A 23,360-nucleotide genomic window follows, 5' to 3' on the forward strand; every position below is an offset into this window, starting at 1 on the left:
ATGGTAGATTTGGTTTTTTTTTTTTTTTTCTAATTTAAAATTTTTCCATAATGTACCTGTTTTGCAATTTAAGCAGATTTGCTTTTAAAAGCCATTTTTTATTTTCAGCTTCTTTAGACTGAAAGGAATTCTCTGTTTCCCCCCTCAGGTGAAGGAACTCGAGCAGAGCCTGCAAGCATCTGAGGATAAGCTGAAGCGGAGCAACGATGTGGCAGCAGCTCAAGAAGCACAGATTCAGGAGCTTGTGAGTGGTTCTGGAGGCAGCTGTGTTCAGGCCCTGGTGCACTCTTCCCTCCTGTGCCTTGTAGATTCCCAAACTCACGTCGGGAATGGTATTCAGACCTGCCTTAGATCTGGTTGTGCTGACTGTCAGCAGGTTGGGGGAGTCGGGATCTGCTCTAGGGTCTGAGTCACCCTATAAGGTAGTGACTGGCTGATGACACCCTGGCCACTGCCACAGGGCCCAGCGTTTTTCTGAGGCTGCCAGGACGGTAGCTCCCTGCAGTCAAGACACAGCTTACAGTCAGGGCTCCTCTCCTCTGGAGAGGAGACAGCAAGGACTCGGCCAGTCGTCACAGCCCCGGTGAGGTATTAAGTTTGAAACTTGGCATCTTTTGCATGTTTGCCATGTCCTGGGCTCTGTGCTAAGCACTTCACACATATTTTCATTTAGTCTTCACCGCAGACCTGAGAGGTGTGTACTGTTACCTTCTAAAGGAAACAGACCCAGAAGGACTAGCCAAGGTCCCCCAGCTGGTAGAACCATATCCTTCTTAGGTCAGAGGCCTGGTCTTCACCACTATTTTACCCCACCTCTCAGGAAAAAGCCTCAGCCTCGGAGGGCAGCGTTGAGTAGACAGCTGTCCCCCAGCACCATGACCAAACCCAGACTCAGCTACAGGAGGCCAGGGTCAAGGCCAGGACCTGCAGTGGCAGCACCCGGGCAGAGTGGGTCAGGAAGGAGACGTGTCTGTTGGACACCCATCTTTGAGTCACCAAGGACCAAATTCGACCCCTCTGAATACCTTTGTCACCATGAGTAACTGTTCTGTGTCCCTCTCAACCGCCCCCAGGTGGCCACCAACAAGGAGAACAGCCATGCCCTGGAGCAGCAGTGCTCCCAGCGCACCCAGGAGCTAAAGGCCCAGCTCGAGGCCCTGGAGAGAGAGCGGGCGGCCGAGCTGTCTGCCGCAGAGCAGGGAAAGGTGAGGAGGACAGGAAACACCAGTCCTGTGACAGGAAGACCAGCCCTGCTCTGAAATAGGGATCCACTCTTTGGAACAGTTTTTGCCTTTCCGACAAGATCGCTGTTCAGGAGACTGGATGTTAATAGGCTGCTTTATACCAAAACCCAAACAGATGGGGTTTCCTTTTCATTGGGCTCTACAGGGATTTCTGGATCTTTCTGAGCAGGCTTTCAGCTTCTCCCCACCGCCCTCTAAAGATGACATAGTTCCTCTCTAGGCTTCCTTTTCCCTGGTCTCCCTCCCTGGCCTGAAGTCTTCAGGCTCAAATGTCTTTTTTGTGAGTTTGTCAAGTGGCTCTCTGTGTATGACTGTCACCCCCATCCTCATTTCCCAACAGTAATGGTGCGGGGGGAGACCTTTTCAAGGTGGCATGTCAGAGAGGTAGGACTGTGACCTGGGAGATAGGGTAAAGGCCTTTGCTTTCTATGTATCTTCTTTTCAATTTGCAGAGAGAGCTGGAGCAAGAAAATGCCGCCCTTAAAGAAAGTAGGAGTGAATGTGAACGTTCTTTACAGCATCACCAACTTGAGCTAAAGAAGCTAAAGGTATTTAGCTAATGGAATTAGTTTCACATACTACATCTTTTACACAAGTGTTTGGAGCAGCCAAGTGGAAGTTCTGTGCTTAGAGTGGAAAAGGAGTGGAACTAGCATTTGGTCAGACTTTGCTAGAAGTTGTCACCACACTGAGTCCGTCAGGGACCCAGGATAGTGGGAAGACAGGTGCTCATTTGGCAGCTGCCATCAAGGTTCCAAATGCAAGTACCTGTCCAGTTCCCTCTGAGAGGGGGGCTGCTCTGCCATCTCACACCCCGGCAGAGGCCTGGCCTTCCTCTGTTGTCAGCAGCTGCCCAGGGGGCTCTGTGGTGCTGACTTTCCCAGGGAGGCCAGTACAGCAAGGCCATAAGGATCCTTATTTGTTCATTTCTATCCGGGCCATGCACAGACATGAAGGAACAATCTGCTGTTTGTTACCCTTTTCCTTCTGACAACTGCTTAATTCCCTGGACATAACTCGAGGATGAGGAAAGAGATCCTGCCATTTGGCTGTCTCTGCTGCATTAGTCTGGGGGGTGCCGCAGTGCTGAAACTGGGGAGCATGTTCTTTGGCATCAGTGTCTTCATGCAGTCCTTCAAGAAACACTTGAAGACCTGTTAAGTGCTATTGTACCATTTAGGCGCCAGGATGTGGCTGTGACCAAGACCAACTCTCTTCCCTGTGGAGCTTATAGCTGAAAACAGTAGACAAGAATAGTCATAAATGCTCTGAAAAATAAAACAGGTAATAGAGAGTGGAAAGGAGGGGACTCTGAAACATGGAGGTTAGATAGGACTTCGGTGATATTTGTGCAAAAATCTGAACAAGAATGTGAGTGTTTAGGAAAAGAAATGTTCCAGACAGAAGAAATAGCACATATGAAGGCACTAAGGCGGATGAAAGCTTGGTGTGTTCAGGGAATAGCACAAAGGCTTGTATGGCTCATCTTTCTGGGCTGGGGAGGTATGTGGATGATAGTGAAGGGGGAAGTTACTGGTTTTAAGTGGAAAGTGACTTAAAAAGTTTTATTTTAAAAAAAAGTTTTATTTTAAAAGGATTATTTGAGAGCTCGGATGGGAAGGGAAAAAAAGTTATTCAGCTTCTGTGGAGGAAGCTCCATAAAGGCGGCAAGGACAGAAGCAGGAAGACCAGTCGAAGGCTTTTCAGTTAACCAGACAAGGTGGTAGTTGCAGATATGGGAAGAAGTATTCAGATCCAAGATGGATTTTAGAGAAGGACCCTTTAGGATTTGCCACTGGCTAAATGGAGGGAGTGAGAGGAAAAGGAATTGGAGATAACTCCCAGACGTGGGTTTTGTGACTCAGGGTTTCTCAGCCTCTGCACTCTTGATATTTAGGGTGGATCATTCTTCTTTGTTGGGGGGCTGGACTGAAACGTGCACTGTAGGCTGTGCGGGAGCATCTTAGTCAGTACCCACTAGGTGTCAGTAGCAGCCCCCACTTTGGCAACCAAAAATATCTGCTGACATTGCAGATTGAATTTATAGCCAAGGGGCTGTGGAGTGAGTGTAGATGGGAAAGAGGGCCTGCGGCGCTGAGGACCAGCATTCAGAGGTTCAGAACAAAAGGGGAACGAGCGGGATAGCAGGAAGGCCAGGCAAGTGTCGAGTCCTGTGAACCCCAGAAGCCCCGAAGGCCCCGAAGGGGACAGGGGACTCACCAGATCTGGCAAGACTGAGGTCTCTGACACCTTGCCAAGAGTGTGTGCTGTGGAGTGGAGGGGGTGAGGTTGCGCAGAGGAGGGTAAAGTGAGACTGGAGATCCTTCCACTTCGGTAAAGGCAGAGGGGGCCGTTCAGGCCTTCTGGCCCCGAGGACTGGCAGGACCGCTGGCTATCCATGGGCTGAAGGCACGGGAGTGTCTACCAGGCAGTGAGCCAGCCTTTGGAGCAGCTTTTGCCCTGGGGTGTTTTCTGGTCCTGAAGGAGAAACCGGAAGATCATCCAAGCTTGTTACAGCTTCTCAGAGTTAGGGGAATACAAGCTAGAGTTTAAACTACCCTTGGATCCAGCCTGGGAGATCCTTTGAGCGTTGGTTTGGAACTTTGGACAGCTGCACTCTAGGAGTAAGGGGGACCAAAAGTAGCCAGCGCCCTCCCCCCCACCCCACCCCACCCCCGCCCCCCTTGGACAGCACATCAAAGACATGGGGCAGCCCAGAAAATCTCATTAGGTACTGCTGAGTTAAGGTGGTCTTAGGTCTGTGCTCCTGGCTGGATGGAAAAAACAAACAAAAATTCTCTGGAAAAATGTGTCATCCCAAGATCTATAAATATTTCCGCACATACTTTTTGAATTCAAGATCGAAGATTATCCGGCAGGCGGAATACAAACAACATAAACAGAAAAAACCAGACTCTCACAGGGACTTAGGTATCTTACTATTATTTATGTTTAGCCTTTGTTTAAAGGGATAAAAGACAAAATGGAAGATTTGGAAAGTATAATAAAAGACAGCTGTTTTGAAAAGGAATTAGGTAGAATTTTAGTACTGAAAATGTACAACTGAATCCGAGGATGCAGTAGATTACGAATGAGCTGGAGAAAGCTTTTGAGGTGATAGATGTTTCCACTTTTTATTGTGATGGTTTAACCATGAATCATATTTCACACCTTAAATATCTGCAGTTTATTGCTCGTTTTACCTTAGTAAAGCTATTTAAAAATAATGAATGAGTTTAACAGCAGGGTAGAACTAATGAGGGAATTTGTGAAATAGAAAAAAAAGCAGAATAAATACAGAAGAGAAATGATATAACACATCCTGGATCCTGAAACAGTAAGACGTCGCCAAGGTAGCACAGGAATCAGCTGCCAACCCTCGGCCTAAGGGAGCAAAGGGAAGAAGTTGAAATGATTACCCTTAGGGATGAACAGGAGCAGCCCCCTGGATTTGACACCCAGACCCCTTGAGGAGGGACACTGGACACTGGGGTGTGTGTTGGGGGATGGGGCAATGTATGAGTCAGCTGCAAAAGTTAGCAAGACTGCAAAGAGAATGTAGCTGCTCCTTCAGGAAGAAATTGCTGCCAGGGGGAGCATCGTTGCTGTGATCATGGTGGCAGACAGGAGAGTAAGAAGGAGCAAGTCTTTCTCCCTCCTCCCGCCTTCAGTCGCCCCGGCACGCCCCCTGCTGGCGGAGACTAATATGAGGCCACTGGTCCGAGCAAAGTGTCTTCCCAGGACCCCAGGCACGACCATGACCTGGACCTGCACACACAGGTTTATTTAGAAGCTGGTTCATTTTCAGACCTTTGGGGAATTTTCTTGATATCTTGGATTTCTAGTTTAATCTCATGAAGGTTAGGTAATGCTCTGAATGATTTCCATCTTTTGGTATTTATTTAGATTTGTTTTATGACTCAGCCTTTGGTCTATCCTGGTAAATATTTCAGTGCACTTGAAAAGACTATCGTTTACTGCTGCTCGCAGGCACACCAAGTGGGTTGATCCATGTATTTTCTGGGCTTTGTTTTTTGGTCTTCTTGTTCCATCAGTTACTGAGAGGGTTGTGCTAAGTCTTCAGCTATGATCATGGATTTGTCTCTTTGTCCCTTTAGTTCTGTCAATCTGGGCTTCAAAACAGCTGTTCCCCCCCACCCCAGCACCTCCGGGTGCAGAAGCTGCTGCACATGGGTGTCCTGGTGGCTCCTGCAGCCTCCCTGAGCCAGGCGTCCACCTCGAGGGTTACGTAGCTCCACCTCTTGCTCCACCTCTGGTATCAGTGGGGCCCCCATCCCCGCCATGAGAGGTGTGTCTGGGTAGCCTGAGTCCCACTGTCAGCCTCTTAAGTTCAGGCACCAATATTCCTTGTCTCCCAGAGGACTCTCAGGAGGTCATTCTGACAACTCCATCAAAGGCGCTAGAGTGCCGCTGGCCATGTGGCTGACTTCTTCCCCCATCCCTCTGCCATGGAGGACCCTCAGGTGTCTTCTCTTCCTGCCTCAGGCTCCCTCGCCCTGTCAGTCTCCCGGCATGCATCCTTGCTGGTTTCTGCTGTGGGGCTGCATCCTGCAGGTCAGGGGGCCTCCCCACAGCAGCTCCACACTGTGCAGCTCAGCGGACCCAGCTTCACCATGCAGACGAGGGATCTGATATAAAAGGGGTTTTGGTTCATCTTGGGTGACAGAGTATCCCTTGGACAAGTCGATTTGCCCATGGGGGTGAGGTCCTCTAATTGGCCAAGTCGGAACTTCATGCTATCCCTGTTGCCCCCAAATGGGGCTACAAATTGTCAGGTGGGAGTGGGAAAATCAGCAATGAGGCTCTTACCCACCCCAAAAGGATTCTAGGTAGAGACCTCCAAACACGTTTTCTCCTGAGCACCTCCCTGACCAGTGTCTGGGCAACCCTGTTCACCTGGGGGATGATGGGCCGGCACGCACAGAACATCAATCTTAAGGAGAGGACCAGGGTGCCTGTCTGGGATGGTGTCCGCTCTGGGGAAGGCCACTGAGGCAGCCCTCTTTGTGGCAGGAAACAAGGAGGGCTCCCCCCTCCCAACCACCCCCTCCCAACCACCCCCCTCTCCCCACCCTCACCCCCCCACTCCCACTGGCTGGGCTCTGAGCTTAGGCAGATGCCGCCTGGCTATGCCACATGCTGCCTCTGGGGCATCAGGCAAATGACCGAGTGTCTCAAAGCCTCGGTTTGCTCTCCTGTTCTCTGGCGTCCTTTTGAGAAGTCAGTGCCTGGTAGTGTTCACGCGTTGCTTATTATTTGTTCTGTATCTGCGTTGTTCCAGTACACTGCTTCGTTCACGTGGGCCTGAGAGGCTATCTTGGTCTGTGTTGATTTCTTCAGGGCAGCTCTTCGGGGCCAGCTTGGCCCCTAAACTTGACCCACGTGCTGGCTGGTGTGCTCCTGGGCTGACTGGCCCTCAGCAGTATGCCCATTCCAGAGAGGTCAGTCGGCTGTCTGGCAGGGCGGTTCTTTGCTGGACGCAGAAGGCATTACAGCAAGAGGGCAGCCTGGGGACCTCAGGAAGAAGTGTACCCTCTGGGGGCTTCGTGGCAAGTGTGCAGCGAAAAAACACGTGGACTGAGTTTTGGGGCTCAGTTTCCTCCCTGTTTCCTGGCTTGTAGGAAGAATGGAGCCAAAGAGAAATTGTGAGCGTGGCCGTGGCTCAGGCCCTAGATGAGGTGCGGAAGCAGAAGGAAGAGTTCCAGCAGCAGGTAGGCCCCATGGGACCACGTGAGGAGTGGCCAAAGGGGTAAGGCCCTGACCTCAACCCAGGCAGGACCAGCCCAACTCTCCCCGTCTGTACGAGCAAGCGGCAGACACAGGAATGGCATCAACCCGAGGGCTCCGGCAAGTGGAAAACGATCAGCCCTGACCCGTAGGAAGGTGTTTTTGACCTTTGGTCAGTTAATGCCAGTGGCAGACATCACCTGGGAACGGCTCCCCGGGCCCTGTGGGCCCCAGTTCTGGAAGGTGGGACACTGGTCAGCGCTGCCCGCGGGCCCCAGAGACCACAGCCAGCAGCGCTCCTGGAAGGAAGGGTGGGAAAAGCCTTCCCTGGCTGATGGCCCCAGACCTTCTAGTTGATTGGCTCTAGGCCTTTGGTGAGCCCTTAACAAATCTGAATCGCCTCTGAAAAGACAAGGACAATCACATCTTCCAGGATGGCATCATGGGGGAGGCGGGGTGTCAATGCCCACCCAGAGCTGGGTGCTCACAGGCACTTAGACATGGGAGTTATGGTTGCGGCAGCTTGGGGGAAGGCAAGCAGAATCTGTGGGCTTCTGCTGGGCCTGCTGCAGCCAGGGAGACACCGAGAGCGAGGCCCCGAGCCAAGCCCTGCCAAGGAGCATTGATTTGTGGGTGTTTATAGGATCAGAGGCGAGCTCAGGGCATGTTCTAGGTGCTGGGCTTCGGGGTGTCATTTATGGGGGTGTCTGGGTAGTAGAAAAGTAGAGATTCCTTTGAGGGAAATGGGGTTACTGCTGCTAACTCTCTCATGTTGATTTTTCTCTCCAAGGCTGCTAACTTGACAGCTATAATCGACGAGAAGGAGCAGAATCTGCAGGAAAAGACTGAAGTGATTCTCCAGAAAGAGCAGGAGATTCTCCAGCTGCAGAAAGGTGAGGGGTCTCTGTTCTCCCCTGTTCTGCCCAGCAGCCCACCCTGAGGGGCCGGCTCCCAGGCAGCACGATCCCTGGGCTCACAGCGCTCCCCATCCTCTGTCCGACCAGATCACGAGTCTGCCCTCCAGCAGATGCACGAGCTGCAGGCTGAGCTGGAGGCCCTGAGGAGCCTGCAGGCAGAGGAGTCGGAGGCCGCGGGCGCACCGGAGGACCTGCTGAGGCTGCCGGGTCAGGAGCAGGGGGTGGCACCTCATGTGAGTCCCAGCTGAGCCTCAGGGGCCCTGGCATGGCAGCAGTGTGTGCTGAGGGAGACTCAGGGCTGCAGGGGACGGGTAGGGGTGTGGGGAGACACTGGGGAGCACTCGTGCTCACGTGCTCCTGCCTACGGGGTGTGGGGCAGGACACTGCTCTCCTCTAGCTTCCTTGAAAGTGGGGTATCACTGACCAGGATGTTGTGAAGCTGGAAATGCCCCAGGGATGTGCAGCGTGTCAGTGTTCGGGCAGCAGAGCCCATCCTTTTGAGCGTGCATGTGTGGCGTTGGTGCCTCAAGCAGGGTCTCTGCAGCGCGAGTTTGGGCCCCGCCCGAAGCAGCGCCCGCATCCACCCCCAGGAGCACAGAGTGGAATGAGTCTGGACCTGTCCCTGGGAACCTTGGCTTGGCTTGAGCATTGCCTGGCCTGGCTCTTACCTTTCTGCCCCCTCCCTGCAGGCAACCTTGAGGGCTTCGCAGGACCCTGAGTACCAGCTTCCTGCCCCAGAGGGAATCCCAAATGGGGAGGTTGGTGCCATGGATCTCGAGCAGCTGCAGAAGGAGAAACAGGACTTGGAGCAGCAACTTCTGGAGAAGAATAAGGTGAAGAGCCTCTATCCCAGGCATTTTGTCTCTGCTCTGTGCCTGCCCTTGTGCCTGACCCTCAGTCCGCCCTTGCAGGGTTTCCTGGATGTCCTGGGCTGCTCTGGGGAGACATGTTGCCTCTTTCATCAAAAAGGCTTCTTCCAGATTTTCCTCTTCCGGGGACTCCGTGGTCTTCCTTTCACAATCCCCCCAGCACTCCCTTCCCCTACTAGAGATGACGGGGGTGGGGGGGGGGTGTTAGGGCTTAAGCAGCGGGAGTCTTGGGCTTGCCCCACCTCTGCTGCAGCCTGCCGGCTCCTGCTGGCCCTTGCTCATCCTGCACCTTTCTCCAGCGTGGAGTGAGAGCTGTGAGGCCTGCCTTTGAGTGGCTCTGTGGGGACAGGAGAATGAGAGGAAAGTGTGGGAACTGTCCTGTACAATTTCTGCTCCGTGGCAGAAGCTGAATAAATGTCATGATTCTTCCCACTGGCCAGGCCTCTGCGCCTGTCACTGCGGGCCTCGTTGGATCCTGACTTTACAGTGTCTGAGGGGGTTAAGTGACTGCTGATTGTGACTGCTCCGGCCTAGAACTTTGCCCCCAAATTGTGTGAGTGTGTGAGTAAGTGAGTGTGTGTGTGTGTGCGTGTGTGTGTGTGTGTCTTCATTTTTTTTTTTTTAAGATTTATTTATGCATACAAGAGCTTACAAGAGCTGGGGTGTAGGCAGAAGCGCAGGGGGTGTGGGAAGGTGAGAGGATTCACCAGAGAGAGAGTGGGGAACAGAACAGGTGGATCTTCATAGTGCTGAGACTTAACCCTTGCACCACCAGGGAGGCCCTGCTTGCTTTATTGCTGTTTCCCCAGCCCCTTGGCCGATGTCTGGCATGTTGTGGGGATATTTGTTGGATGAATAGATGAGCCCAAAGCCCAGAAAATAAGTTACATAAAGTAAGATAGCAAATGTATTGCTACTCTAGGGGCAATTTCTAGCCTCCTGGTCAACCAAGAGAATACAGATTGAAACCACATGAAACATTTATAAAATGGGGTGTTGGAGGTGGTTTAACAGGTTTGACAGGAGCTGGAGGCACTTGCACAGCCCTCTGACTGGGTGCTCTCTAGAGACCAAAGAAGCCTCTCGAGGACACAAGGCTTATACAGCTTTGTTTAAAAAATGGCAGTTCAGCTGCCCAGTGAGACATGGGGCGGCCCCTCCTGTCCCACTTAGTATTACCGTTAGGAAAGCTGTGAAAACTGAGAAATGAAAAATACTGTTCAAAATTCTATCTACTTAAAAATGGTGACATTGGGAAAACAGTTCATCCTTCCTAGTGATGAGTAGAATGTGTATTTGGCGATACTTAAGGTTCAGAAGACAAATTAAACTTACTGAAAAGATCTCAGCCCCCGTGCGGGTGGTCGTGTGGAGCCACGGCCCTCCCACTGCTCCCAGCGCACAGTGCGGGTTCTTAGAGGGTTTCAGGGGAGCAGCGGTGATAATACACACCTGCTGTGCCCTGAATACCCTCCTCGGGGCTCGCGGCGCATAAGTAGAGTTGCTAAGGGCAGGGGACACAGCAGACATGTCGCGAGCTCTGGAGCCAGTCCTGAGGGGCGTGTGGGACGTGACACACGGGGCCGTGACACCTTCACCGCCATGGCCGGGCTGGGAGAGCAGGTGGATGCGGAGCGGCAGCACGCGAGGGCACGGCCCCGGGGTCACAGACACACGGGTGACAGCTGACCCAGCCTCTTGAGAGACAAGGCGGGGACTTCTCTAACAGGTGTATGGGGACCCAGGGGTGTCTGTGCCGTTTTCCTTTGTACCTTAAAGATGGTGAAATGAGCATTTAACAAATGGCTTTTTATGGGGTGGGGGTTTATCTCAGACCATAAAGCAGATGCAGCAGAGGATGCTGGAACTCAAAAAAACCCTGCAGAAGGAATTGGTGAGTGCCCTGCTCGTCCCACCACCTGTGCCATCCCCAGCTCTCTGGTCCTCCTGGGGTCCCTCACTGTCTGATGAGCCTCTCCTCTCCCCTCCCCCCCCCCTGTTGATTGCAAAGGGCCTCTGGGAAGTCAGAACAGCTCCCCAGATGGCCTCTCCCCTCCCCCACCCCACCTGGGGGTGGCTGAGCCTAGTTCAGACTCTGGCACTTTCCTCCCAGTGGGGCCTTTTTACCCTGCTGAGTGCAGGGTGTGGCACAGGAACAAGAGGCGCCACAGCCTGGGCCAGGAGACTCCCAGGTGACCTTAGCCCTGTCTCCAAGGTTCCATGTAGCACCTTCCCATTGGTTTTTCAGAAAATCAGACCCGATAACGAGCTTTTTGAAGTCCGCGAGAAGCCTGGTCCTGAGATGGCAAACTTGGCCCCTTCTGTCACAAATAACGCTGACCTGACGGATGCCCGCGAGATTAACTTCGAGTACCTTAAACACGTGGTCTTAAAATTCATGTCCTGTCGTGAATCCGAGGTAATGGGCTTGGGCTCTTTTGGGGCACCGAGGTCCACCCCAGGGCTGGGCTCATTTGATGGCACCCTGCACGGCCTCCCGTCAGGCCCATCTCTCCCTCCCTCCCCACATTTCCACTTGACCCAGTATGGACACTAGGTGTTTCTCCAGCTGCCACTGCCCTGCTGACTGGGCGGCGGCGGCCACGAGGGAACTGGCTCCTGGTAAGTGTGTTGGATGCTGAGGCCGAGTCAGAACGTGCCCAGCGCCCTGCCTCCTGCCAAGGAGCGGGACTCCCAGCTGCTCTGGGCGTCCTGGCCCTGTTGTGGTCCCTGAAGTAAAGATGGTGCGGGAGACTGGACCTGTCCTTGCATCAGACTTCAGTGCGCTCTGCTGTGCCCTTGCCTGTTCCTTGCTCCCCTCCCTGGGAGCAGGTGCAGGAGCACCAGGAAGTTGCCACCGTGTCGCCCCCAACCCCCACCAAGGCCTACGGCAGCCCAACTTATACTCTCTTTCAGGCTTTTCATCTCATAAAAGCAGTATCAGTGCTGCTCAACTTTTCTCAAGAGGAAGAGAATATGCTCAAAGAAACGCTGGAGTATAAGGTAGGGTCCCCTGCTCTGCTGTCTGGCTCCCCCAGAGCTTGGCTGGAACCCAGCCCTGGCCAGTGAGACCGGTTCCAAGCTGCACTGTCAGCTCAGAGGGTGCTTTTTTTTTTTTTTTTAATATTTATTTATTTATTTATATAAGCACTGGGTACAGTCAGAAGCCTGGGAGGGTGAGAGAATTCACCAGAGCCAGAGCAGGTAGCAGAGCAGGCAGAAGGACCGAAGTACACTGCTGAGGGGAGCAGCGGGCGGCAGGAGAGGTCTGCGCGCCATGTGGGACCCTCGCCAGGGGCTGGGGATCGAACCGGCGCTGCAGAGGCTGCGGGCAGCTTCACAGCCCAGCGCTCAACCGCTGCGCCACCAGGGGAGGCCCTCAGAGGGTGCTTTTGAGGATGAACTTGCCTCGGGCAGGATTTTCTCAGGATCTGCTTTGTGCCCCAGGCCTGTGCCGTAGTCCCCAGCAGGTCTTGTACTTTCCAAAACTTTTTCACCGATACACGTCTTCGGCAGACCCAGGTCTGGCTTAGCACAAAGACTTCAGGGGGAAAAATCCAAAAGTAGTTGCATAAATGATCTAATAGAACAAAATTTAGGGGAAAATGACCTGCAGTTTCACCTACTGGTTGGCTCAGCTGCCGACAGTTAACCACTGGCTTCCCCGGCTCTGCTCACAGCTGCGCCGAGGGCAGGAGGGGGCGCCCAGGCCCGGGGAGGGGCTCCTTCAGCTTCCCCCGGGCCTGGCCCCAGTTCTGGTCTCAGGAGCCTCTGTGTCTCAAACAGATGTCGTGGTTTGGGTCCAAGCCGGCGCCCAAGGGCAGCATCCGGCCATCTATCTCCAACCCGCGGATACCGTGGTCCTAGAGGGAACTTGCCAAGCGCGGAGCTCCGGGGGCGGACACTTTTTCTGTGAAAAGAACACTGATACACCGGCCTGGGTGGGTTTTTAATCACTGTAACTGCAGTATTTTGTACAAGCGTCTAAACATTGTTTACAAGACTCAAGGCCACTTCCCTGCAGACTGCTCTGGCCCGCAGAGGGAGCCGACCCTCGGTCGCCCGGGCCCCCACCAGAGGCCCTGGCGCCGCCTTGCCAGGGCTGTGGAAACGCCAGCTGCGGCCAGCACCCACCTGCTAACGTTAGCACTTTGAACGGAATTGTCTGTCAGAGGCGGCGAGAGACCCATCAGGTGGCCGCGCCCCTGACTGAGATGACGCAGCCCTTGAAGTGGTGCCCAGCCGGCCACACCGCCTGCTTCTGCGCAGTTAACACCATGGGGGTGCCCTTTGGAACCCCCCCTTCCCTGGTAGCATGTTTGGTCAGATGAGCTCGAAGAGGCTTTTTAACGTCCTCTCGAGAACACGTCGTTTCGCCTGCTCAGACCACCTGGGGCTTTAGATGGTGCTCGGGCCAGTGTGGATTCAGGAGTACGCGGCGTGCTGAAGCCAAGCAGCAAACGTATTAAAAGATCCTGAGTAAAGCACCAAATACACTCAGTTGCCTTCTAATGAATGTACGTCTCGGATAGGTTGCTGGTAAACCACCCAATATTTTTTATAGCTGAAGCTGTTCTTCATTATAAACATGTCTTCTGATCACAAAATCCACCCAGCTGATGTTCTTGAAGGAAGTCAGCGCAGCAAGAGGACATGGTTTCTAAGATCGGGATCCCGTCCCTTTGGCATTTGGCTGGCATCCGCGGCGTGCACCTCCCTCTGCCGCAGTGGTGGATTCCGATGCTTTGCTCTCCATGCTGCGCCACGGAGCGAGTGGTCATCCCGTTTCCTGCTGTCAAGGACAGGCTGCTGTCCTTGAGCCGCTCAGGGCCTGCCCTGTAAGCGGACCCCCCCCCCATGTCCTCGCGCCCGTGCAGGTGACCACCGCCCATCCATACGCGGTGTCAACAGCGGCCCCGGCTGCGGTGCTGCTGGCACTGCCGGCTCCAGGAGGGACGGCAGCCCGCTGGCTTGGGCTCTTAGCGACGCGGGAACAGGCTTGCCCTGGATAAGTCACAATGTCAGATCGTTTGATTTAATTTGACACAAGTTTCATTGGTTAAGTAAAACATCAGTACCTGGAGCTCCTAAATTTCTCATCAGTTATCCTGTGATGTAAAGTTGTCTCAGTTCTGCTTAGGGTTAAAACACCAAGTACAGCTCACGGAAAAGCAAGGATTTGTAGGAACCCTCCTGCATTTCCACGGACTTACGGAGCAGGGACAGCATCACCTTCGGCCCGGCTCAGGCTGCCCACACCCCCCACTCCCCAGTCACCTACCTCCTCCCGGGGCCCCTCCCTGCGGCTGTCTGTTGTTTAGAACGCTATTCCCCACTTCCCTGGGGACAGGAACAGGAGTCCCTTCCCTTCTGTAATTGGAGAAGAGGTGGCTTTTTCTATAACACAGGACTTCCTCCTTCCAGCTGTCCCAGGAGAGAACCCCTCAGAAGACTGGGGAGTTCAGGGCTTGCCAGAGCAGCTACAGCACGGCTGTGGGAGCCCCGTCAACTCCTCTGTGGCTTCTTCAGCCCCTGAGCTGGCCTCACGCTCACCCCCACCCCCACCCCTGGCAGTTCTAGGGCAGTTTAGGGAGCCCATCACTAAGCCCGTTTTCGCTTAGGGAGGATGAGTTCTGATTCAGCTTTCCTCCTGCATGTGGAATTCAGCTTTAAAAAGAATGGAGTAAATATTCTAAGTGATTTAATGCACTTTTACTTGTATAAAATGTTCTGTGATAGACAGTATACATAGCCCTTTATATCAATATTAGATCCGGATCTGTCCCTCCATGTTGTAAATAGGGATTATATTATCTAAAACTGCTGTAGAGAATTCATTTGTGGTGCAATATACTTTTTGATTAAAGCTCTTCAATCCAGATGCAACTGCAGTGGGTTTTACTTGATGTAGTTTGGTGTCACTATCTCCTTCTCTTGTTAAACGTAGTACATCGCCTCTCCTGTTTAATACTTCAGGCCAACTTCAAGGGCCATGTAGAACATTTGTCCTTCAGGAGGAACCTCCCCAGCGGTTTGGAATTGCATACGGAAGTGCAAGTTATCGAGGGAAGCCAGCGGCCTAGTCCTACCTCTCTGGAATGCTGGGGTTTCTGCAGGAGTCGGGAGGATTGTGTCACCATGGTCAACGCAGAGCTCCATGGCTTGCATGACTGGGAAGAACTTCAGAAATGTGAATGGGGCCCTCCCCTTTAACAGAATGCGAGCTGCACTATGTGGCTGAAAAGGAAGATCATTTTTGCTCTTCTAATGAAACTTACTGTTAGTGGCTGTAGGAGACAGTGTTGCTTTTCTAGCCGAACCCAGTCAGGAACCAGTTACCAGGCCTGTCTGAGGCCCACTCCCAAGAGATTCCAATTGCAGTCACACAAATTGAAGACTTTTAAAGCCTAGGTCAATTATTGAATGTTTGGCACTTTATTAAATAAGCTCCAAAATTACATACAAATCAAAGGAGTAAAAACAATAAATAGTTATTCAGCAAAACATCTCCCCCTAGCAGCCAGTAGCACGGTGGCCCAGGCCTGAGGCCCTGCGGTGGCTGGAGGGCTGTGCTTGCTCCCAGGAACGGTGAGGCGGGCATAGGTCTATTCCCTCCACATCCGGTTTCCAGAAGAGTCAACCTCTCACTTATTACCATCCCCTTCACCACGATTCTTGTTTGACATATATAAAACACACCGCAAGTATATCTAATAAGCCAAGAGCTTTATTGATGCAGCAGGCACTTTACAAGGAACCCAAGAGAGCCCGGCTTCTGGGGGAGGTCGGACGCTGTACAAACCCTCAGGGTTTTTCCACTTAAAAAAAAAAAAAAAAAAAAAAACAACTCTCCCTTTCACCACAGCCCTTGGATCTGCACCTGCCCGGATCATCCCGCTCCCGTTTTAAACAGGCAGTGCACACAGGTATCCCTGACCAACGCTGGCCAGTCACTCTGGGAGACAGTCACAATGTCAGTTCTGCATTCTTGTGGACAAAGGCATAGACTATCAGATCCTGCAAAGGATTTAGGAAACAGTAAGACGATTTCTCCCTCCACCTTGAAAATAAAATACACTTGAGTGGATGCACGTCCTGCAATAGTTTAGTTGGGAGTCCTAGGAAGATGGTCGTTGTCAATCCCGTCTTCACCGGCTTGGGCATCCAAAATTCTTCGCAAGGTAACAAGAGTCCCTTTTTATTTTAAACAGTCTTTCTCGCTGTAAGAACTCTTATAATGGAGCCTAGTCCTCCTACTGCTAATGCCTGTGGGGCAGGAAAAGGAAAGGTGTGAATGAGACCTGGCTGGCCCAGGGGTGCCCGGCCTCCCCGGGAGAGGGGCCACGATGTAGGACCCGCCATGTCAGACGCTGAGAGAAAGGATTCCCTCGAGAGCAGTTAGGAGGCAGCAACAAAGCCCACATTCTAGGACGCAGCCCTGCCTGGAGTCAAGGATTTCAAGGTGCAGAACTGGGCTTGAGGACACTGTGGCCAAGCACATAGCAGAGCCCCCAAATTTCACTGTGACACGCCCATTATTTCCAGCCCCAGGCACCGCTCTAGGCACTTACAGCACTGGTGCTTTGGAGCTGCCCTCAGAATTGCCAACAGGGTCAGGCATTTGGTGCCTTGAAGGGACCAAAGGGCCTGGCCTCCACCATGCAGTGGGCTCACTTGGTTTGTCCAGCGCCACGGCCACCGCACCCGCTCAGCTCAGCAGCTCACCTGACCAGCGAGGTGCGGCAGGACCGAGGCCACAACTCCAGCCCGGCACTACTGAGGCTGCCCACGTAGCTGAGCCCTCTGTTAGAGGACCATTCTCTTACAGCTCAACCGCCTTTCTGGAAGGGCAGTCTTAATAATAGGCTGGCCTCCTTTCTTGGCGGATGTGTTTCCTGCCTATCAGGACAGGGGACACAGGCACAGAGACAGGTCACAGGCTTGACGAGGCTTTGCTCTTCTACCGAACCCAGCAGAGGACAGGACAGGCACAGCCCTTTTTGGCTTCGTGTGGATGAAGGCCCAATAAGTGACTTGTCAAGGTTTCGGCCACTGCCCCCTCGGCCTGGTCAGGCTGAGGCCAAAGCAGAGAGCCCTGGCAGCCATTGCTAATAGCCCCGTTCCACCAATGCAAAGAAGGATCATGAAGCATCAGCCAGCAGCAAGCCCACCTTCTCCCTCCCACACGGGCCTGCCTGTCTGCCTACCATGCCAAGTCACCCGGCCCCGTGTCTTCACAAGCCAGCAGCTAATGCAACTGCGGTTACCAGAGGCAATAGGCCCCGGTTGGCCCTGCCAAGCGCTTCCAGAGGGGAGTATGCAGACATCGCAGGTGGCTAGGCACGACCCCTTATGCTCATACCCTCACAGACCATCCATCCGTTTGGGAAGGTCTGACCTGCTGACTTGAACCCTGGGTTGGAGCAAGTCGTGGGCTGTCAGCATGGGTGACGTGTTCACATACCTTTTCATGCCACTGAAGTAACACTGCGCTGCTATTTTCTGTGGGCTTCTCAAACCCTTTATAAATGTACTTCATTAGCAAGTCAATGCCATTTCTGTCCAGTGACTGCACAGCCTGCTCAATTTCGCTGCTCTTAAAATTTGTAAGCACTTTCAGCACAACACCCTGGGCTCGTTCCTAGAGGAGAGAGAGAGGGAGTGAGGCCCAGAGTCACAGCCCAGGCAGATCCACGTCTACCACTGCAGGCAGAACTTACTAGAAAAACTGCACGATTTCTACTGTATTTGGTCTGGGGTGTTTAGAAAAAATAAGAGGGCTGAAGCTCCTGCTGACAAATTCCAAGGTGTCCCTTACTAATAAGTTACCCCACTTGTTCTTGAGGGTGGAGAGTGGTTTACTGTGGAGAAGCATCACTATTATTGATGATACCAGCGAGGCCTAGATGCCACAGGAATCACAACTGTGGAGACCTATTTTCTTTAAAAAAAAAAAAAAAAAAAAGGCTGATTTGGCTGCAGCTCCCCACCTTACCCACACCCGATAACTGGGTTGCTGCCCTGTGCTTCTGAGTGCAGCCACGGGTCACATCAAGATGCTGTCACCATTTGGCTAATCCCACCTTGTGAGAGACCCCTTCCCCTGGACCCAGTTTCCAACCTCAGTGCAGCAAGCACAGCTGTGTGTATCTTCTCACCTAGTTTTTAAAAGGCAGCAGATCTCAGAAGCACTGAAAATCCTTGTGCGGATCAAGCCTGTTCAAGAGCCTATAAAAGCAGCGCCGCTGAGAAGCCCTGCCATGGCAAGCTGATTTATAATTCTGCTAATCAGCAAGGGCTGGACCGACTTCTCAAAGCCCAGAGGCCCTGGGGAGGAGTGAGCATTTCTTTGGGGAGCTTTTACTATAAACACTGACAGCTTTGACGGCTTCCTTGGAAGCACTGCCCGGTGCCAACTCCCTCCCCGGCAGACACTCACTGGTGCAGAGATGAAACAGAAGCCCCTGGGAGCTCACACACAGTGGGGAGACGATAACCACAGCCAAGCCCCAACACCACCCAGCAGAGCTGCCTCGAGACGCCCTTTACCTTCACAGCTTGATTCTTGGTGTTGACGGGAGAGTTCCGCAACGCGGCGTGAAAGGCCCGGAGCATGTCCCCTGTGCATCGCACCGGTTAAGGATGGCTTGGCCGTTACGTCCGTGCTTTCATTAATGAGCTCTTCGGAAACAGCTCAAAAGCCCCGTCAAACGGCGTCTTATCCATGTCCACCCACCACCCACTGCCGACTTCTTGGTGGGCAAACCTGTTTAGAGGTTAACCTGTAGCTTCCCTGAGCCAACGAGAGGGTAGAGGGCACCTGCAAGTCCCCCTGCTGGCATCCCCGAAACCATCCCCTCAAAGCAAGTTTGGACACACACTCACTCCCTGGAAGGTACAGCAACAAGGTCGTAGCTCCCTGGGGGGGCGTGCAGAAGAAGACTGCGCCCCCTCACGCCAGGGGGGCCAAGCATTTCCGTCTGTCCCAACCACCATGCCGGGTTGTCATTCTCATTCCCAACAGGGAAGGATGAAAGCACATGTCTCCTGACTCTTCATCCAATGAGTATTATCAGTTAAACTACTCAAATTAAAATGAGCGAAAACGTCTATCTTCCAAGTCCTACCTAAGATCACTGAGGCCCCAACTGCGACCAGGTCAGGGGAACTTACTCATCTAAAAGTGCCTTCTGTCAACAAGCTGGCACCCCCCCCCCCCAAAACTTGGTGGCAATCCTGACACCAGTCTTTGCTGATTTCTGAATACTGAGCACTCAAAAGAAAACTACAATCTGGGTTAGGTCCCCAAAGGTGACACCTATTTTAAACTGAGTTACATCATCCGACTTTCATTTCCTCATCTGAAACACTGGCTTCAGCCAAAAAGCTTCAAAAATAGAACAAGGAACGGCTTCTGCCCAATCGGGTCTCTACTGTTCATGCAGGATACCCACGTGTGAACAGACCAAGCCTACAGAGCCGCATCCCAGCTTCCCTGGTGTGGGATCCATGGTGACAGAGCTGGGCCCAGGCTGCCCTGGAGCTGTGCCCAAGGAGCTCCCTGACCCCCTGCTAGGCTCTGAGTAGAAAGAACGCCCTCCCCCACTCCATATCTGCGTGTCTTTGTCCCTGTGTCTTTGTCCCCAGCAGGGCAAGGGTCAGTCTGATATAAACCGCTGATAACTTCTACCAGCTAACGCTTCTCTAACCTGGCATCCCAGAACAGTAAGCAGTCCCAGCAGCCTGAGAGAGACGCAGCTGGCATGCTAGCTGGAAGGACTAGCAACCCAACCATTCAGAAGAGGCATGGGGAAGGGTGACGATAACCAGCGCATGGTGCCAAAAAAGTCACTGCTTTAAAGTCACCTCCTCTCTGTGGTGCAGTCCACCAAGGCTCCGCATGGCTGTAGAAGATGCACTGCAGGTCAGATCCTCTAGATCAGGGTCCCCAACCTCGCACTGGTATTTCAAGGAGGGTGATCTCTGGATGTGAGGTCTGTCCTGCATACTGTAGAATATGTAGCAGCAACCTGGCCTCTACCCACTAGAGTCCAGTAACACCCCAAGTTATGACAATGGGAACATCTCCAAAAGGTTGACAAACTTTCCCTGGGGGAAGGAGGAACAGAAATCACTCAAGACCACTGCTCTGGACAGATCCCTGCTCCAGACAGCCAGAACCTGCTTCAGCAAAGCACAAAAGGAACTAATACCAGAAAATCTCTACAAAGTCTCAGAGCCTGCGCCAGGTGCTTTCACATGTCATCTCATTACTGCTAACAACTCTTTGTGGCAAGAATCCTTCCTGTTAAAGGCAGTGAGTCTGAGGCTCAGAGAAGGGAACTGACCTATTCAAGGTCACAAAGCTAAGCGGTCCAGCTGGCCTTAAAACCCAAGTACGCCTGCCTCCAAAGCCAAGCTCCTTCTATAATCCATTACACTACTCACCCAGAGACCGAAGCCGAATGGCCAGATCTGCTGTGCGCCCAGCACTGTGCAGGAACCTTCCAGGATGTTGCTCAGTGATATCCCCAGGGAACCTGGAAGGCTGGCATGGTTCTCTTCCATTTAGTGGGGGAGGATGCTACCGTCCAGAGAGGGTATGTGACCTATTCAAGGTCACACAGCCCACCGCCCTTCTGTACTTCATCTGGGTGATCTCCCATCTTGACTCTTTCCCTTCCTTGCCCTCCCTCTCTCCAGCCAACCCCTAGCCCTACTCCCCTTGCCTCTCCCCAAGCCTCCCAGAAGTCTGTGCTATAAATTTTGTAATCTAAGTCCAACTGTTGCCACAGGGCAGGGACTCAGTAAACATCAGTTCTTTCCTTTTCCCTCTATGACCCCACATTTGCCAGGATTTCAGTTCTCACCTGCTAACCTCCCTTTCCCCAATCCCCAGAGGTACACTCCACGGCAACAAGGCTGACACTGCCCTTAGTGGAGAAACTGCCATGCCCCAGATATGCTAAGCCTGGCCTGCAAGCCACCTCCAAGAACGGATCACATCAGAGGAGTACCAGGCGATGACCTTCCCTAAGTCCAAAAGTATCAAGACAGAAGATAACCAGCAAACCTTGTCCTCTCTATTTGTAGATGGTTCTGGCCCACCGGCCTGACCTTGGCGCCCCTGGGCACTAGTGGCCTGCGCCCAGCCAGACTGCAGAATCCACCTTCCCTCCCAGGAGCGCTCATGACTCCATTTCACCGAAGGCGTGAGCAAGGAGAGCCTGAAGGGGCAGGAAATACAAGTTTGAATCCTCACCTTTGAAAACACATTCCTGTTCAAAGGATGACGGCTTCTGTTTTAAAGGCCGTCCACGGCCTGCCTTCCCAAGCTGAGTCAACCGACGAAACTCCCAGAACCTGATTTATACACAGCGTGAACCTCCAGCCCTTCCCTGGCGCGTGGGGGAGGGGCAGGGACTTCCTGCAACACCATCTCAATAAAGAAAAATCCTTCCTGTGAGAATAAGGCAGTTTCCTGTGCTAAACCTGCCAGCGGGCCCCGCGGGCCGTGACGACCACCTCTATTTTTACTCTTGTTTCTAGATGCCTGTTTTCTGTGACCACAAGCGCAGTCACTTCCAGTCACAGGGCTCCACTTTTACACTTCGCTTCGTGCTGTCTGGCTTTTCTTAGCTCTCAACTACCAGCTTCTCCCACCGCTTCCTGCACGAGGGGCCTCGGGGGCGGCGCGCGCACGCCCAGGTGCAGGGCCCGGCGCCCCCGACAGGCCGGGCCGGGCGAGCGGCAGCGAGGCGGGGGCGACACTGGGCCCGGGGGCGGCGCAGCCTCAGCCCGCAGGTGCCGGACTCGGGGCGCAGCCCGCCTCCCCGGCCTTTCTCCCCCGCAGCCTCCACCCACCTCCTCTCGGGAGCTGCCGCAGTCGCGCCCGCGAGGCTGCGCCCGGGGCGCCCCGCCGCCCCTTCCCCCGCGGCTCACCTCGCCCTCCCCGTCGGGCCCGCGGCCCCTTCCGCGCGGGGGGCGGCGCGGGGCGCCAGGGCCAGCCGCGGAGGCCCGCGGGGCGCGAGGGGCGGCCGCCTCCCCGGGTCTGGGCCGCGGCGCCGGGGCCGGGGCCGGGCCGGGGCCGGCGCGGGAAGGATATTGCCGCAGGAGCCCGTCCACCTCGCCCGGGTCCGGGCCTGGCTCGGTCGCCGCGGCCGCCGCCTCCTCCTGCTCGTCCACGAATTTGTTCTCGTCAAACTCGTCAATGTCCACCCGACGGAAGCGCGAGGACAGGGTGTTCCGGGCCATGGCGGGGCGCGGCGCCCGCTCTGCCCGCTCCGCCGCAGCCCGACCTCGACTCCGCTCGGCACCGGCGCCGGCTCGGGGGCGGGAAGGGCGCCGGCCCCGCCCCCCGCCCCCGCGCGCAGCCGCCGCCGCCCACTTCCGGCCGGCGCCGGAACCGGAAGCCGGGGGCGGGGCCGGCGCCTGGCCGCGAGGGGAGCCGAGCTGGGGTCGTGCCGGGAGCTGGGGGGCGCCCCCGGCCCCCCGCTGGACTCTCACCTTCGCCGACCCGGCCTCCGCGTCCGGGGAGCGGGCGCCTAGAGCCGCGCGGGCCCAGCGCCGTGCCCGCCATGGCGGCGCCTTCCCGCTTCCCCCTGCGTCGGGAGCCCCCGGCCCCGACGGGCTCGGGGCGCAGCCGCGGACTCAGGGTGATCACGGCCCAGCCTGAAGGGCGCGGGGTGCCCAGGAGAAGGAACCAAGCTCTGCCGGGGCAGCTTCTTGGGAGGCCTTCGCGCTGGACCCCGAGGCATGAGCCGTGGTTCTGCCCGAGGAGCAGCCCCCGCGGCGGCGGCCGGGAGGGAGACCGGGGTCTCGGGTCCCCGACGCCCGGGCCAGCGCCCCGCGCGGAGCGCAGAAGGGCCGGTGCAGAGGGAGCGTCCTGAAGGGCCGGGACGCTGCCAAGGCGTCTGAAGTGCACCCCGAGAGCTGGGGAGATCCTGAAGGCCTTCGGCGTTAGGCCGGCGGGCGGGGGTGCACGCTCGGCCCCCATTCAGGGAGGGGAGGCGAGGCCGGGGCCCTGCGAGGGCGGCCCTGGCTGGGGGGGCAGCGCCTTGCAGGAGATGGAGTTCCCCAGAGTCTGAGATGGGAAAGATCGGGGCCGGGGCTGTCGCTTGAGGGTTTTGGTATTGGGCCTTCGCCGCGGACGGAATTGCGCTTGGCTTCCATGTCGTGCTCTGTTTAATAAAGGCCAGTCGTTCACGAAATGTGACTCGTTTTTCCCGAGCACTTGCCCTGGAGCTGCGTCTGCAGGTCAGAAAGTATTGCCAGACCACGCGGCCGTTTACTCTCGGGCGCTGAAGACACGGACTCCGCGGGGGAAACAGGAGCTGGAGCCCGGGTCCCGACACCAGGCAGAGCCCGCCTGCCCTTCAGCCCCGGCCCTCCCGCAAGCCGCGGCCCGGGCAGCAGCGCCGCCGGCGGCAGGTCCGAGGGGAGGCGCGCGCCGCCCCCGCCCATCCTCACGCGGCCTCGCCGGCCGGAGACCACCCGCACCCCCGCTCGCCCCCGCCCCGCCCGCCACCTCGGGCTTCAGATTCCTCCGAAGCAGGGGCCGAGTTAGTTCAGCGTGGAAAACC

The 23,360-nt window shown here is 54.8% G+C and overlaps 2 protein-coding genes across 3 annotated transcripts in view; one reads left to right on the plus strand and one right to left on the minus strand.

Moving 5' to 3' along the window:
• Positions 1 to 12,645, plus strand: part of GOLGA1 (golgin A1) — a gene marked incomplete at both ends in the record, with an annotated part of 34,436 nt that extends 21,791 nt beyond the window's left edge. The window contains 11 exons of the mRNA XM_084236312.1: positions 149 to 244; positions 1,074 to 1,205; positions 1,697 to 1,792; positions 6,887 to 6,976; positions 7,783 to 7,885; positions 7,997 to 8,142; positions 8,599 to 8,742; positions 10,613 to 10,672; positions 11,027 to 11,197; positions 11,695 to 11,781; positions 12,565 to 12,645. Coding sequence (XP_084092438.1) covers positions 149 to 244; positions 1,074 to 1,205; positions 1,697 to 1,792; positions 6,887 to 6,976; positions 7,783 to 7,885; positions 7,997 to 8,142; positions 8,599 to 8,742; positions 10,613 to 10,672; positions 11,027 to 11,197; positions 11,695 to 11,781; positions 12,565 to 12,645 — 1,206 coding nt within the window. The remainder of the gene's footprint in view (positions 1 to 148; positions 245 to 1,073; positions 1,206 to 1,696; positions 1,793 to 6,886; positions 6,977 to 7,782; positions 7,886 to 7,996; positions 8,143 to 8,598; positions 8,743 to 10,612; positions 10,673 to 11,026; positions 11,198 to 11,694; positions 11,782 to 12,564) is intronic.
• Positions 12,646 to 15,981: 3,336 nt separating this feature from the next.
• On the minus strand, positions 15,982 to 22,032 carry ARPC5L (actin related protein 2/3 complex subunit 5 like; the record flags this gene model as incomplete). 2 transcript variants are annotated; one of them, XM_084238452.1, is made up of 4 exons in its annotated part: positions 15,982 to 16,044; positions 17,243 to 17,419; positions 18,328 to 18,398; positions 21,882 to 22,032. In XM_084238452.1, the coding sequence occupies 4 exons, from the start codon at positions 22,030 to 22,032 to the stop codon at positions 15,982 to 15,984; spliced, it is 462 nt and encodes a 153-aa protein (XP_084094578.1). The 2 variants fall into 2 exon arrangements, with proteins under 2 accessions (XP_084094578.1, XP_084094579.1); XM_084238453.1 differs by lacking the exon at positions 18,328 to 18,398 and having other exon boundaries at positions 21,904 to 22,032.
• Between the last annotated feature and the right edge of the window lie 1,328 nt (positions 22,033 to 23,360).

Source organism: Talpa europaea, assembly GCF_964194135.1.
Source record: "Talpa europaea genome assembly, chromosome: 7".
Taxonomy (NCBI): domain Eukaryota; kingdom Metazoa; phylum Chordata; class Mammalia; order Eulipotyphla; family Talpidae; genus Talpa; species Talpa europaea.